Consider the following 17,535-nt stretch of genomic DNA (forward strand, 5'->3'; position numbering starts at 1 on the left):
GCCCCATTTATGCCCTTTCATGCTGGCAACTGGGAGTTTAGTGCAGTCTGAGTAATGTGGTTGAACAGATTCATCTTGAATGGGCTCCATGTTTCACCCCATCAAACCCCTGACCAGCAAGCTTGCGTGAGCTAGGGCATTATGACCACCAGATGGTTTTTCCTCATCCCTGCCTTAGAGCCTGGGGACAGTGGTGCCGCTGTGACGTCACGTGAGTAATGCCGATTTGCAGGAGCTGATGATCTAGCTCCATGACGTTTAGGGAGAGGGTGATGAAGCTGACGAGTTTTCTCTTTGCTTCATCATCCCTACTACCTTAATAGATTGCTGGGCATTTCCGTTATGGCAGCCCGCCACTTACTGCTGCCATGGGACTCGAGGAAGGAGCACGGAGGTCTGGCAGGCGGGCACAATTTTAGAGGAGATGTGTGACAGGGTCTCTGACCAACCTGCCTCTCTCCAAGCAGTCAGGCTGGCATGAACATGTCATGGGCCTCCGGGTGCTAAAGCAAAATGTAAAACTCCCGCAGCTACCTACTCAGTAAGGCTGGGAGGGGAGAGATCTCTGACTGCAAGTTCCCAGCAATGAGATTCCCATTCAGGGCTGGTGTGAAACCCCAAACAGTGCCAGCGGCTTCTAGCATGAACAGCTTCTCTTCTGCATGTGAAGCAGTGACGCAAACAGATTAGATACTGTAGCTGCCTTGGCAAATCTGCTGCCAGCGAGAGATGTTTGTCTCCTGGGCGGGCTCATGCCTTTCCCCCTTCACTCCATCTGGAAATACAATATTCTAGATGAGGAGGACTTGTGGCACCTTAGAGACTAACAAATTTATTTGGGCATATGCTTTCGTGGGCTAAAACCCACTTCATCGGATGCATGGAGTGAAAAAAAACAGTAGGAAGATAGATATACACAGAGAACATGGAGAAATGGGTATTGCCATACCAACTGTAACGAGACTAATCAATTAAGGTGTGCTATTATCAGCAGGAGAAAAAAAATTTTTGTAGTGAAAATCAAGGTGGCCCATTTCAAACAGTTGTCAAGAAGGTGTGAGTAACAGTAGGGGACACCATTAAATTAGGCTTGAATAAAGACTGGGAGTGGATGGGTCATTACACAAAGTAAAAACTATTTCCCCATGTTAATTTCCCCCCTACTGTTACTCACACCTTCTTGTCGACTGTTTGAAATGAGCCACCCTGATTATCACTGCAAAAGTTTTTTTTCTCCTGCTGATAATAGTGCACCTTAATTGATTAGTCTTGTTACAGTTGGTATGGCAACACCCATTTCTTCATGTTCTCTGTGTATATCTATCTTCCTACTGTATTTTCCACTGCATGCATCTGATGATGAAGTGAGTTTTAGCCCACGAAACCTTATGCCCAAATAAATCTGTTAGTCTCTAAGGTGCCACAAGGACTCCTCGGTTTTTTTGCTGATACAGACGAACACGGCTGCCACTCTGAAAAATATTCTAGATGGTTAGGACTTGAAGCTGGATTGCTATAGGAAAGTACTCTGAATCCCTCCCCTCCCACCACATGCTTTTCAGCTACACCTCTGACTTACTCTTGCTTTCCCTGTGTTCTTTGGAATGGCGCTACCTAGGGAGAGTTAGCTTTTCTGCTTGGTGTCAATTGCTTGGGGCAGGGGCTGTCTTTCAGTATGTTTGTACAGAACCTAGCACACTGGGCTCTCAGTCTATGACTGGACTTCCTATGTGCTACACACGTTTTCTGGATCTCAGCTTTCAGCCTTCACAGCGGTCAGTCTTGAAGTTCGTTCATGGGTCAAAATCAAATGCAAATAAATTGCTGTGTCAGGTGTGAGGCTCTCTCTCACACACACATACCAGGGGCATGCCTCTGACCCACATAATGGGGGCCAAGGGGCTGCAGAGAATAGGATAGGACGTATTACAGAACAGAAAGGCTGTTGCCTGCCACGACAGGATCCTTGTGTTCAAGTGTGAATTCCCAGGACAGATTCGTGTGGCACTTCTCAGCGATACCGTACCTGTGTTTGATTGAGTTTCCTAGATCACGGCGGGGAATCTGTGGGGACCAGCGAGGCACTGACAGCGTATCTGCAGGGTGAGAAGACAGAACAGAAACAAACAAGGATTCATAAGGGGGAAGGCCAGATGTTACTCTCTGAACAGAGGAGTATGGAGGAGCATTACAACCAAAGAGAGAGGAGCATCAGTTACCGCAGGGATATAACGAGAGCCCTGCAAGTCTGCGGATATCCGTGGATAGCCGCACGCGCAGAGGTGGATATCCGCGAACCGTGTTTGCAGATCAGATGTGGACACAAATTTTGTATCTGCACAGGGCTCTAATTATAACCAGTCAGCATGAGAGAAAAAAATCAAAAAGGGGCCTTTGCCTAGCCTTTACCGGAACGAGATTGTCCCCAAAAAAGCATAGCCCAAATCACACTGAAGACCTGGTCTGGGCGTGGGGGTGGAGGTGGGGTGCAAGCATTTCCTCAAAAGCTTAGCAATAGCCCTCAACCTTCATGCTCAGAGACTGGTCACATCTGAAAGGTAAAGGACATTGCATCCCTACTTGGGAAAGCATGTAAGTGCATGCATTCTCAGCCACCACGGGGTGGGAGAAAACCCTGCCCTGCCCCCACACCTTTTATTGCTAATTTTACAGGTCAGAAAGATCCAGAGTTATTTGCTTTCTACCATTTGCAGCCCACTCCTGCACTTCATTTACCCAGGCAGAACTCCTACGGACTTCATTTCCCTAGCCCCTAAGCAAGTACCACAGGGTCAACTCTTTAACTCAGCTAAGGAAGCAGCTTCTTCTCCCCTCCACTCACAATAATCAAACAAGATCAATAAGTAACTAGTTTTGCACAGGCATGAGGGGTTTCACTCAGAGAGAGAGAGAACGAACAAACGAACGCACGCATTTGCACCAGTTGATTATTCTTCCAAGATACATTCAATCCAGCACACACACAGTCTCTGGGCAGCTGGGAATACAAGTCTGTTAGAAAAGGAGGACTTGTGGCACCTTAGAGACTAACCAATTTATTAGAGCATAAGCTTTCGTGAGCTACAGCTCACTTCCTCAGATGCATATCGTGGAAACTGCAGCAGGCTTTATATATACACAGAGAATATGAAACAATACCTATTCCCACCCCACTGTCCTGCTGGTAATAGCTTATCTAAAGTGATTTCCAGCACAAATCCAGGTTTTCTCACCCTCCACCCCCCCACACAAATTCACTCTCCTGCTGGTGATAGCCCATCCAAAGTGACAACTCTTTACACAATGTGCATGACAATCAAGCTGGGCTATTTCCTGCACAAATCCAGGTTCTCACATCCCCCCCACCCCCATACACACACAAACTCACTCTCCTGCTGGTAATAGCTCATCCAAACTGACCACTCTTCAAGTTAAAATCCAAGTTAAACCAGAACATCTGGGGGGGGGGGGGTAGGAAAAAACAAGAGGAAACAGGCTACCTTGCATAATGACTTAGCCACTCCAAGTCTCTATTTAAGCCTAAATTAATAGTATCCAATTTGCAAATGAATTCCAATTCAGCAGTTTCTCGCTGGAGTCTGGATTTGAAGTTTTTTTGTTTTAAGATAGCGACCTTCATGTCTGTGATCGCGTGACCAGAGAGATTGAAGTGTTCTCCGACTGGTTTATGAATGTTATAATTCTTGACATCTGATTTGTGTCCATTTATTCTTTTACGTAGAGACTGTCCAGTTTGACCAATGTACATGGCAGAGGGGCATTGCTGGCACATGATGGCATATATCACATTGGTGGATGTGCAGGTGAACGAGCCTCTGATAGTGTGGCTGATGTTATTAGGCCCTGTGATGGTGTCCCCTGAATAGATATGTGGGCCTAATAACATCAGCCACACTATCAGAGGCTCGTTCACCTGCACATCCACCAATGTGATATATGCCATCATGTGCCAGCAATGCCCCTCTGCCATGTACATTGGTCAAACTGGACAGTCTCTACGTAAAAGAATAAATGGACACAAATCAGATGTCAAGAATTATAACATTCATAAACCAGTCGGAGAACACTTCAATCTCTCTGGTCACGCGATCACAGACATGAAGGTCGCTATCTTAAAACAAAAAAACTTCAAATCCAGACTCCAGCGAGAAACTGCTGAATTGGAATTCATTTGCAAATTGGATACTATTAATTTAGGCTTAAATAGAGACTTGGAGTGGCTAAGTCATTATGCAAGGTAGCCTGTTTCCTCTTGTTTTTTCCTACCCCCCCCCCCAGATGTTCTGGTTTAACTTGGATTTTAACTTGAAGAGTAGTCAGTTTGGATGAGCTATTACCAGCAGGAGAGTGAGTTTGTGTGTGTATGGGGGTGGGGGGGATGTGAGAACCTGGATTTGTGCAGGAAATAGCCCAGCTTGATTGTCATGCACATTGTGTAAAGAGTTGTCACTTTGGATGGGCTATCACCAGCAGGAGAGTGAATTTGTGTGGGGGGGTGGAGGGTGAGAAAACCTGGATTTGTGCTGGAAATCACTTTAGATAAGCTATTACCAGCAGGACAGTGGGGTGGGAATAGGTATTGTTTCATATTCTCTGTGTATATATAAAGCCTGCTGCAGTTTCCACGATATGCATCTGAGGAAGTGAGCTGTAGCTCACGAAAGCTTATGCTCTAATAAATTGGTTAGTCTCTAAGGTGCCACAAGTCCTCCTTTTCTTTTTGCGAATACAGACTAACACGGCTGTTACTCTGAAGTCTGTTAGAGACAGTTAATGATTTCCAAACAAGAATGGGAAGATGAAGCCTAATCGGCAACTCATAGTTTATTAATAAGGCATCACATCCTTGTGACTGTATCTCTATCTTAACAAAAAGCCAGCTGTCAACCTCTTAGAAACCAATTTAACTACTGTTCAAATCATAGAAGATTAGGGTTAGAAGAGACCTCAGAAGGTCATCTAGTCCACTCCCCTGCTCAAAGCAGGACCAACCCCAACTAAATCATCCCAGCCAGGGCTTTGACAAGCCAGGTCTTAAAAACCTCTAAGGAAGGAGATTCCACCACCTCCCTAGGTAACCCATTCCAGTGCTTCACCACCCTCCTAGTGAAATAGTGTTTCCTAATATCCAACCTAGCCCTCCCCACTGCAACTTGAGACCATTGCTCCTTGTTCTATCATCTGCCACCACGGTGAACAGCCGAGCTCCATCCTCTCTGGAACCCCACTTCAGGTAGTTGAAGGCTGCTATCAAATCTCCCCCATTCTTCTCTTCTGCAGATTAAATAAGCCCAGTTCTCTCAGCCTATCCTCATAAATCATGTGCCCCAGCTCTCTAATCATTTTCGTTGCCCTCCGCTGGGCACTCTCCAATTTGTCCACATCCCTTCTGTAGTGGGGGGCCCCAAAACTGGACACAGTACTCCGGATGTGGCCTCACCAGTGCCGAATAATCATTTCCCTTGATCTGCGGGCAATGCTCCTACTAATATAGCCCAATATGATGCTGGCCTTCTTGGCAACAAGGACGCACGGCTGAATCATATCCGGCTTCTCTTCCACTCTAATCCCCAAGTCCTTCTCTGCAGAACCGCTGCTTAGCCAGTCGGTCCCCAGCCTCTAGCGGTGCATGGGATTCTTCTGTCCTAAGTGCAGGACTCTGCACTTGTCCTCGTTAAACCTCATCAGATTTCTTTTGGCCCAATTCTCTAATTTGTCTAGGTCACTCTGGACCCTATCCCTACCCTCCAGCATATCTACCTCTCCCCCAGCTTTGTGTCATCCATGAACTTGCTGAGGGTGCAATCCATCCAATCATCCAGATCATTAATGAAGATGTTGAACAAAACTGGCCCCAGGACCAGCCCCTGGGACATTCCACTTGATACCAGCTGCCAACTAGACATCGAGCCATTGATCACTACCCGTTGAGCCTGACGATCTAGCCAACTTTCTATCCACCTTACAGTCCATTCATCCAGCCCATACTTCTTTAACTTGCTGGCAAGAATAGCATGATTACAAATAAAAAAGACCTCTTTTGTATTTCCCCTTCTGAGAGAGGATAGTGGGAGCCCTGCCTGTAAAGAAAATCAAACACAAGTTCCTTAGCACCTTGATGGCTGATATGGCTGGGGAGGGTAAGTCATTGCCAAACCAGCCATCAAGTTCACAGTGTTTGTGTCATGCACTGACGCAGCAAAATGCAGACACACACACAGCTGGCCCGATTAATTGCCCATCAAACCAACGGAAAGCCTTCCACTCACTTTGACGGGCTTTCAATCAGCCCCTGAAACACAAAGGGTCTTATTCTCTTCTTACTTGTCTTGGTGTAACTCCGGAGTGGTTATTCTACTGAAGTCTCTGGTGTTACACTGGACTAGTAGTGATGTCAGGAAGCGCAGAATCAGGCCCAAACCACTGACTTCCTCTCTGATGCAAACAAGTTGGGGGTGTTGGAGGAACGGTTAGAATGAGCAGTGTAAAATTTCTCTCCTGGGTGGGGAAGACTATGGAGTTGGTTATGTATCTAATCCTGCAGCTGGATCCGTATGAGAAGACCCCTGCCTGCAACCAAGAAAGTCTGGTTGCAGGATCGAGACCAGAGGATCAGGGACCAGGCCTAGCAGACCGAGGGGCAACGAGCCAGTGACAAACTAAGGGCCAGGCACTGCTCAGAGCTGCAGCTCCCCTGGAGCCAACAGGGAGGAGGGCTGGGAGAAGGAGAACAAGGAATCCCCTGAATTGTGGCAGGGGAGTGAGGAGAAAGTGCTTCTTGCCCACACAGACTGAGAGAAAGACTGAGGAGTCCAGGGGGAGGAGCCAGGTGGAAGAGAATATGAAAGTGGTGGACTTCCTGGCTATTCCCTGGCAGTGCCGCACTCCTTAGAGGACACTGCAGCCAGGTGGCTCTAAAACCTGTATCAAGGGCCGAGCCAGCTTTCCTGAGAGCAGGAACATATGCTCCCTCCCCTCCCAGTCCCTGCGCTGGCACTGAATTGATCCATAGATTTAAAGACCCAAAAGGGACTTGAGACAGATAGTGCAGGAAATGGCTGTATCTTTGGGAGATCTTACTGTATTAGGTGTATGTATCATTGTGGGCCAGGGACTGTATGTAATTCCAGGGGGGAGTGTGACCACAGCCCTCCAGGAATGAAGAACAGTGAGGGACGATTAGGCAAATTCATTCTGGTTGTAATACCTCCAGAGAGGTACCACCACATGGAGAGGCTCTATTGGTTCAAACTGGATTCTCCAGAGACCAACAGACAAAGAAGAAACTTTTGAATAAACAGCCTGAGAGTTTAAACTGATTTGGGGCCTTTGTTCTGAGCCAGCAGACAGGAGACCCCAAATCCTTCCTGGGAAGGGTTGGAAGGACTTTTGCCTAATGCGGCCCCATGGTAAGCTTTTAGCATGCGTATAAGAACTTTGATGGTTCTTTATATGTTTTCTCTGCAATACTTTCCCCTTAAGAATGAATGTCCTTGCTTATAAGGGTTGTGAGGTAACTTATAATGGCTGGCAGTTACAGCGGTGCACAGCCTTAGAAGAGAACAGACACTGGCCTATTTAGGCAGTCTGACTTGCTGGGGATATGGCAGTGCAGGGAGGGAACCGTGCAGCCCAGAAAATCCCTGCTCAGGAGGGAGACAGGCATGGGTCTCTGCCCAGGCAAGGTGACAAGCCTAGAGTGGGTGCTCTTGCTGGACCACGGAGGGGGAATATAGATGCAGTTGCCTGAACCGTGAGAGGTCATCCAGCCTGACCTCCTGCATAACAGGCCACAGAACCTCCCCTGTCATTCCTGCCTCCAGCCAGATTCATATCTGGTTGAGCTACAGCATCTCTCCGAGAAAGACATTCAGTCTGGGGAGCAGATGTCAGGCTTCCTCCGACTTTAGCTTTTGGAAAGGAAGAAGGCTGGGAGCCACTCACTCTGCTCTGGCAAGTGCAACTGCAGAGGCAGGCCTGCTAATGACGAACGGTTTGAGAGACTCCCACGCACAAACGGTAACCAGTAGCGATTCTCTGCTGCCAAAAGGCTGTCCATCACGGACGTAAGGCCAGACCACCAGACTTATCATCTAGGGCTGCAAGCCAGAACCCAGCTGCGATCCCAGCGGTTTATTCAGTATGCCAACCAATCCCTCACTAAACATACTTTCAATAAGCAGTGAGTACCTTGGTTTGCTTTCATATCCCATTTTAATATATCAGGTTGAGGTGTATTTTAATTACACGCTACTCCTGAAGGTTACATTTACATGCCACTTCCTGTGCAACGCTAACTTGCCACACGCTTCACTCAAGTGGGGTGGAAACAGTCGTTACCAATAGTATTTATTATGGATTTGTGGCATGATTCAGAGGAAGACTCCCCTGGACTTCTAGGAGAATTGGACCGGGCCCTTGCCCTCCGTACTTCCAGCTCACAGACCAGTATACAGCTTCTTCCAGCACAATCATGATTTAGAAGCAACCATCAAGTAATGGTGTGGATAGTTTTCAGAGTATGGGCTGTCCTAGAGCTGTTTCTTTGCTCTTTGTGGTTGGTCATCTAAGGGTATGTCTACACTAGAAATCTAAATCAACATATATTAGGTTGAATGACAGTGCCCACAGTAACTACTGCAGTGGTGCACATCCACACTTCCTCCCTTCGGTTGTGGTGTGTGTCCTCAACAGGAGGACTTCCACCAGCCTAAGGGGGCAGTGTGGGGAGCCGAGAGCCCAGTCTGAGAGCTCTCCTGGCAGCTCCCTGCTGGGAGCACAGCTGCTCCACAGGCTCCTGAGCTCCCAGCAGGCTGCCCCCTGACCTTGGCTCCCCATTCCCCGGCGGGAGCAGGGGGAAAGCTGCCCAGGGCTTCTCACCCTTGGGGTGTGGGGTCCAGCTGTCCCGGCTTCAGCCCCTCCCCCCCCCCAAGATAGCCAATATTCCCAGGGGGTGGGGCCAGGAAGCTGCTTGGCCTTCTAGACCCAGCTGGGAGTAGGTCCAGCCTCCCAGCTCTCCGGAGGAGCAGGGGTGAGCTGGGCTCTAGCTGCCTGGCTTCATTGTCAATTTCACAGCTCCTGCCCATCCCTTCCTCTGGAGCACCACCTGAGCAAAGAGCTTCCCTAACCCACAGTGACCAGGACGGATGCAGGGATTTCCCTACACCCCCCTATGGGGGTTTTTACCCTTCCTCCCCACGAATTTCCCCAACCACCCCCCCAGTTTTGTGAACTAGTTACATGCAGTGTTGCCAATTTAGTGATTGTTTGGAAATCTGGATTGAAATAGAAACATTAATACATACACTTTAAAAGCATATAAAGTGAATGATAAAATACGTGTATCTGAAAAAGTATAAAACATTTGAAAAGTAAGAACACAGACTGGCTTCCTTATACAGCTATTTTTATGACCATGAGTGCATTCATTTTGGTGATGTTGGCCAACCTAATAATTTCAAATGATGATTTGTAAGCAAAGTCTAAATGAGCTCTCCCTGGCAGCTAGTGATGAGCTGGGGGGAAAGGCTTCAGAACCAGATTGAATTTACAGTCACACCTAATCTACCGAGGTATCCAGCAATCAGAGCTGTGTTGCCCAAGTGATAGATTTTGGCTGGGGTTGGGTTACAAATTACTTGAATGCAGGGCTTGAATGTTGGGTTACAAATTACTTGAATGTAATGAAATGTTGTTATTCTTATTGTAGGAGTAAAGGGCAGTAGAACTGTACTTAGCTTCTGCTGATTGAGGGCAACAAGAGAGAGGGTGGGGACAGGTGTTTTGCTTGATGGTCTGCCTGACTCCCAAGTACTGTTTGACCTGCCTCTCTCCACTGTTTAAAGACAGAGCTGATTAGGCTCCATAGGGAGCCTTTTGTTGTGTTAAGTGACCCCTACAGCTGAAATCACTGACAATCAGGTCTAAGCACTTAGACCTGCTGTGGGACAGCAGGTGGGTTTCTACTATGGTGGGTTTCTGTGGAAGAGACGGTCCAGTCTGCACTAGCAGTAAGGTTCCTGCACTGAGAGCTGGGTGGAACCTCAAGAGACCAACTCGCAGAGGCCACAGGGGCAGGTGGCAGCAGAAGGTGACGGTGCAGGGCCATTGGCAACAGAGCGATGGAGTGAACGGTGGCACAACGAACAACAGTGGCCAGAGTGAACAGTGAGCAGCAGGAGGAACGAGCAAGGCGCCTTCTTGCCCCGCACCGGGGAGGTGAACTCATGTGAAAGCACCTCTGAACTCTGAGTGTCCGCTGACCAAGGACACCACCGGTGAGTTTTAATGAGGCTGTTAAGAATCTTGGAGACACAACACAGTTCGTGTGAACAAATATGGCTGTGGCATCGTACTTTCTATTTAGGCAAGAGATGCCACACACTACAAACTGGAGGCCAATGTTAAGGGCATCGTCTCTTGTTCATCCTGAAGTTGAATGCTGGTTCCAAACAAGACCAGCAAATGCTCGCTATCTTTCTGCAAGAAACTCAGCTGACTGGCTAGACGCATGTGGTGCAACTGTGAAAGATTCCACAGTTGAAAAAAGTGAAGAACTCTCTCACCACATTCAAAAAATTTGCATCCATGGTTGATGAATGCATCAGTGGAAATGGTCATTAAGTCATTGTGTACGTTATCTTGATGTCAGTGGTAGGCCGGTACATGCATTTCTAGATGTTCAAGTTATAGAAGACAGATTGGCTGCATCTGTGACAACCCACATCTTAGAAAAGTTAAATGCTTGTCAATTGGACCCTAAACAGATGGCTGCTTGTGCATCTGATGGAGCTGCAAGCTTCTCTGGAAGACATGGTGGAAGACAAGCTTTGCTCAGAGAAAAGTATAACCCTAGTCTTTCCTACACGCGCTCCAGAGGCCATCTACTCCAAGTAGCGCTAGTACGAGCTGCAGACTCTTCAAAAGACATTTTAAAAGCTTTTTTAATTTTAAAAGCTTTTTTAATTTTATGCAAGGTAGCCTGTTTCCTCTTGTTTTTTCCTACCCCCCCCCCCAGATGTTCTGGTTTAACTTGGATTTAAACTTGGAGAGTGGTCAGTTTGGATGAGCTATTACCAGCAGGAGAGTGAGTTTGTGTGTGTATGGGGGTGGGGGGGATGTGAGAAAACCTGGATTTGTGCAGGAAATAGCCCAACTTGATTATCATGCACATTGTGTAAAGAGTTGTCACTTTGGATGGGCTATTACCAGCAGGAGAGTGAATTTGTGTGGGGGGGTGGAGGGTGAGAAAACCTGGATTTGTGCTGGAAATGGCCCACCTGATGATCACTTTAGATAAGCTATTACCAGCAGGACAGTGGGGTGGGAGGAGGTATTGTTTCATATTCTCTGTGTATATATAAAGTCTGCTGCAGTTTCCACGGTATGCATCCGATGAAGTGAGCTGTAGCTCACGAAAGCTCATGCTCAAATAAATTGGTTAGTCTCTAAGGTGCCACAAGTACTCCTTTTCTTTTTAATGTCATCCAGGCATCTACTACACCAGCAGTAGATCTTTGTCCAGCAATAGAAGCTACATTTTGGATCAATCAGCGAGCTATCCACTGAAAAAGTACTTGGAAGAAGCAGAGACTTCAGTCCAGAAGTTGACTAATGAAGGCATTTATATTGAATCCTTAAGGGAAGAGGACAAGAAGTGTTTGTTAAGGCAACTGAAAAATTACAGACTTGATTCTTAAAAATCGACAGCAGCGACTTCTAGATTCTACTCAACCTCTACGTAGCTTTTACAGATCTCTGTCTTATAAAACACCGACAGTTGAGTGGAGTGAGTCACTACCAGCAATGGGGCTGCCATATGCTCAGGCAGAACAGAGAATTTGAACACAGAGTGGAAAATCATCCGACGAATGAATGAAGATTTGACTTCAACTTCATTTTTTATCATCGCTAGTGGCTCGACCCGATCTTTGTGCTCTGTTTCCTGGGCTGAAAGAAGTAGGGATTCATCTCTTGCTACTCCCAGTCACAACAGCTACAGTCGAGCGTTCTTTTTCATCATTGACTAGAATTTTGTGTTCTGAAAGAAGTCGCCTTCTGCCTGATCATGTGAATGAACTAATGAGCATATCATTTGAAGGAATGGAAGTATCGGACACACGAGAAGTCACCAAAGATGACTGCATTGCATTCAAGAAGTTCATTAACAGAGTTGTGCAAAATTATAACAAGAAACCAAGAAGGACGTAGATGTAGTGCTTCATAGAAGGCTTGAGTAGCCAACTTTAATTTGTGTGATGATTTTAAAATCTAATAAAATGGTCATGAAACATTTCAGTTTTTACTATGGTGCCATACAGCCCACCTTCACCCTCATGGTCTCACCCCTCATCGGCCCTGATCCTCCCCCCTGTAAATTTGAACACGCCCCATAATTTCAATTCCTGGGGAAAACACTGGACGGATGGACCTTCATACTCCTGTGGAATGCCGCTGAAGGCAACAGAACTTCACACATGGCTGAGGGTCTGTCCATGTAGGTCCCACTGTGGGACTGGGGACTTTGAGGGCTAGGGTTACCGGGTGCCCGGTTTACAACCAGAAGGCTGGGTTGAAAAGGGACCCGGTGGCTCTGGTCATCATCATTGACCAGGCTGTTCGAAGTCCGGTTGGCATGGGGCTGACAGGCTCCCCACCCAGCTCCAAGCGGCTCCCGGAGGCAGCAACATGTCCCTCCAGCTCCTAGGAGTAGGGGCAGCCACGGGAGCTCTGACCCAAGGGCCAGCTCCGCAGCTCCCACTGGCCGGAAACCCCAGCCAATGGGAGCTTCGGGGCGGTGCATGGAGGACAGGGGGACATACCTCAGGAGGCTCCCAGGAAGGCCGGCAAGTGCCACCCAGAGCCCGCACCCCTCACCTAACCCCCTGCCCCAGATCAGGGCCCCCCCCACACCCTGAACCCCTCATTTCTAGCCCCACCCCTGAGTCTCCCCACCCAGCCAGAGCCCTCACCCCCTCCCACACCCCAACCCTCTGCCCCAGCCCAGTGAAAATGAGCAAGTGAGCGAGGGTGGGGGAGAGTGAGCGACAGAGGGAGGGGGGATGGAGTGAGTGGAGGGCGGGGCCCCAGGGAAGAGGCAGGGAAGGGGCATGGCAAGGGTGTTGGGTTTTCAACAATTAGAAAGTGGGCAACCCTAGCGAGGGCCCAAAGCTGGGAGTCCGGAATGCTGGGTTCATGCTACATTGCTTTGAGCAAGTCCCTGTCTCAGCCAGTAAAGTAATACTTCCCTACCTTGCAGGGATGGTGAGATACTCTGAACTGATGAAGGGTATTCTAGGGGCCAGACCCTCAGCTGGGGCATTAATCGGCGTAGCTCCAACGACTTCAATGCAGCTACACTGATTTACACCAAACCAGGATTTGGCCCTGGGAGTGCAAAGTACTCTTATTTTCATAAATGCATTTTCTCATCAGTAAATCATATTATACAAACGAGCATCCCTCCCTCCATCAGTTCTTTATTAATTGAACACGTAAGCAATTACAGCTATGGTCCCAGAGTTAAATTAAAACCTCTGCTTTATCATCTACGATTGATTTCAGCTAACTTTCAGCTGGCCTCAATTAAATCCCGCTATGATAGGGAGAAGGGGAAAAAAAGAAGCAGAAGGATGGTTGAAGTATTTAATTACCTTCTATAATGTACTTGTTGCAAAATTTATTAAATTGTAGCAGGGTTTTTAACCTCCTAACAAAACGATAAGAGACCTACATGATTCACAGGTAATTATTTTCATTACAGGGATGATCTATGAAGGATCTGAGATGTTCACAATAGAGCCACTGCAGGAGAGAAGGCAACAAGAGTGTTAAGGCAGAAGGGCACAGGAAAGCTTTACATTGTAGCCAGAAACAATCTCAACGATTTCAGGTACCTCTGAGTTAATTGCAGACTCTCCCCTCTAATCTGGGGGAGACACATAGATGTTGAGAGATGTCCGTTTCTCTTTCTCCTGGCCTGATTTAGGGTGACCAGATAGCAACTGTGAAAAATCAGGACAGGGGGAGGGGGGGAGAGAGAAGAAGAAGAAGAAGAGAGAAATAGGTGCGTGTATAAGACAAAGCCCCAAATATTGGGACTGTCCCTATAAAATCGGGACATCTGATCACCCTACCTGACACTAGTGGTTTCTGAAAGGGGAAGCAGCCTTCTCTCTACCATCTAGAAAGAGAAGCCAAACGTTCTGTGATAAAAGAAACATGATGCACGGAAATAAAAGGAATAGCAGGACACAAATTCAGGCCTGGCTGTAGGATGGAAAGGAACGTGGACTCAAGGCATGTCCCAGGATCTTGGATAATCAGGGATCGGTTTTGGAGAGTGTGTATGTTAAAGACAAAAAGACATCCTTTAAAAATTGGAAGTGAGACCCTACTGAGGAAAATAGAAAGGCGCATCAATTCTGGCAAGTCAAGTGTAAAAGTATAATTAGGCAAGCCAAAAAATAATTTAAAGAGTAACTAGTTTAAGTATATCAGAAGCTGGAAGCCTGCCAAACAGTCAGCAGGGCCATGGGATGATTGAGATGCTAAAGGAGCACTTAAGACAGACCAGGCCGTTGCGGAGAAGCTAAATGAATTTGTTGAGTCAGTCTTCACTGCAGAGGATGTGACAGGGATTCCCTCACCCAAGCCCTTCTTTTCAGGTGACAAATATGAGAAACTGTCCCAGACTGAGGTGTCAATAAAGGAGGTTTGTGAACAAACTGGTAAATTGAGAACAGTAATAAGTCCCCAGGGCCAGATGGTATCCAGCCAGGAGTTCTGAACGAATTCAGATATGAAACTGCAGAACTAAGGAGGAAGCATCAGCAGCAAGCCCTATGGCAGGGGTGGGGGCGAAAGGATTGAGAAGGGGGAAATACATAGAAACGGAAAAGGAGGAAAAAAGAGGGAGGCATTCATTAGAAAAGGAGAGAAGACAATGACTATCAGGAGAGGCCATGAGGGTCACCCATCTGACAATCCACCCCAAAGGGAGGCTCCCAACAAGAAAGGTTGGGGTCCACTGCAGCACCCTATTAATGCCAGATGATGGAGCGCTGCAGGGCCAGTGCCCTGGCAACATCAAACAAGACCCCTAAGAATGCCATCTCCGAAGTGAAAAAGATGTTCCACTCAGCTGAGCCATCCACAATGCTGTGTGATACAGGAGGGCCAGGGAGCAGTGGGAGAGTGCTAGAAGGGAACCACAAACTCAAGACTAATTAAGGCGTGGTTCCCTGTAGACTAGGGAAGGTGGCTGCAGCTTAATTGGAGCACCTGCAGTCAATTAAGGCCCTGTTAGGAACCTAATAAAACCCCCTGCTTCAGGCAGACAGAAGAGGAGGAGGAAGGAGAGAGGGGACTGGAGCTTGGAGGTGTGCTGTGAGACTTAGAAAATCAGAGAAGCGAAGTAAGGGGGACCCTGCCCCAGCATCTAAGAACTGCAGGTTCCCCACCCAAGGGGGAAGAGGGGAAGAACCCGCAGGGGTTGAGAGGGGCTGGGGCTCAGAGTGAGGAGCAAACCCAGACCCCTCCTCTGCTTCCCTCCTTTACCACCTTCCTGGACCACTAGTGGGGCCATTGATGCCCCAAGAACAGGGGCAAGGGATGGCAGCTTAGCTCCCTGCCAAGAAAAGCACAGGACCCACCAGACTAACATCTGACATCTTGCCACAGCTGGTTCAGAATATCCTGGTTTCTTGCACACCTGTTTTGTAACTAAATCATAACGTCACCACCCCCACCCCCAAAACAGCAAGAAATGGGCTGTTCATACGGGGCAGTGCTCTCCCTTTCACACATGGTGAATTTATATTTAGGGAGGGCAACACTGAATCAGAATCCACTCTCAGAAGCTACCTGGATTTTTAATGTAAACACTGAGAAACTGAACTATATAACCCTCAGAGCCGCAACTCAGCAGTTAGGGTTTGCTGCAGCTATGCAACAGAGCCATGGCCCACTCACAAACCTTACAGTTTGCAGGGCCCCCACCTGCTGCAGACAGAGGGAATGTGGGGGAACAATGGGAGCAGCTGGATAGGGAGCGGTTCTGAAGTTCCGGCCACTCCCTTTAAGTGCAAAAAGAAAAGGAGTACTTGTGGCACCTTAGAGACTAACCAATTTATTTGAGCATCAGCTTTCATGAGCTACAGCTCACTTCATCGGATGCATACCGATATGCACGAAAGCTCATGCTCAAATAAATTGGTTAGTCTCTAAGGTGCCACAAGTACTCCTTTTCTTTTTGCGAATACAGACTAACATGGCTGTTACTCTGAAACCTCCCTTTAAGTGCCTAAGTGGGAACAGAGCTATCTGAAAGCTTGTGTCAATGACCCCGCCTGCAGAACGGGGATAATCCTACTGCCCTCGCAGCATGGTTGGGAAGATTAATGTTTTAAGACGGTGCTCTGCAAGGACCCAGTACTAACGTAGCCAAGGTCACATGCAGCTTGAACACACTAGAGGCCAGTTATTACACAGGAGTGACTTCATACACAGGATGAATTCCAGCAAGCTCCATGGGACCACGCATTTACGCCTGCTGAAGTACCTGTGGGAATGTGGCCCAAGAGCATGTTTTCACTGTGCACCAGAGCCGTGTCACTGATTCACTAGGTCCCGTGGGTCTGCACCATTCCCACTGCTCTCGGTCAGGAAAAGGCCAGCAAGGGTACTAGAATCAATCCGTTCCCTGCAGATACGGGTCTTAGGGCCCTTGGTTATATTGTTATGAATTAACAAATAAATAGGATGTTAAGCAAGCTGCATCCTTTCAAGGCCACAGTGGCCTCCATTCCAGTTGCTGGACCATAGGAGACACAACCAGGCAAACTAACACAGGACAGAGAGATTGTAATGCCATCTAAAACAGAAAATACACAAAACCCATTCCAGTCTCCAGATTCCATCCCTGGCAGGTCCCTTTGATGCCCTAAAGTCCTAATGATTCACCCCATTTATTCTCTTAACCCCAGCACGATGAGGCAGCCCATCTTCCATATACCTGGGGCAACTTGCCTTAAGCGCCCAGCACTAGGCACCGCTACAGCAACAAGCAAAGCTCAGTACTCCCCAACCCCAGCCCTGTCCTAACCGTCCAGGTCAGATGCCAGCTGCAGTCAGGGAGAAGGGAGAGCCTGGTGGCCAAGGATCACTCAAGGATCCATCACATTAGGAAACGGAAGCTACTGGGAGTGGAATTCTCTGGGGTGGATAAAAAGCAGACTGGAGAGGAAAGAGCCCAAATTAGTTTGCTTTACCCTAAAGTGCATGCACACAGTGCAAGGGAATTGATCACTGGGCTAGACCGTTGTGCTGTGGCCATGGAATACCATCACACGCTGTACCTGCAGGCTCCCTTCGATCTCCTCAACTTTTCTAGGCTTGGAATTAAGGAGCCTTGTGGTTTCAGAGGTTGTATCAATGGAAAGAAGAATTAGCACAGATTAGCTCCCTCTCCTCACCTTCAGTTAAATAAATGCAGTGGGGGAAGCTAAGCCCAAG

At 47.8% G+C, this 17,535-nt stretch overlaps 1 protein-coding gene across 1 annotated transcript in view; it reads right to left on the minus strand.

Annotated features, from left to right (window-relative positions):
* Positions 1-17,535, minus strand: part of KSR2 (kinase suppressor of ras 2) — a gene marked incomplete at both ends in the record, with an annotated part of 270,212 nt that overhangs the window by 113,187 nt on the left and 139,490 nt on the right. The window contains one exon of the mRNA XM_084649295.1: positions 2,027-2,096. Within this exon, the coding sequence (XP_084505421.1) occupies positions 2,027-2,096 (70 nt within the window). The remainder of the gene's footprint in view (positions 1-2,026; positions 2,097-17,535) is intronic.

Source organism: Lepidochelys olivacea (genome assembly GCF_965140295.1).
Source record: "Lepidochelys olivacea isolate rLepOli2 genome assembly, chromosome: 15".
Taxonomy (NCBI): Eukaryota; Metazoa; Chordata; order Testudines; family Cheloniidae; genus Lepidochelys; species Lepidochelys olivacea.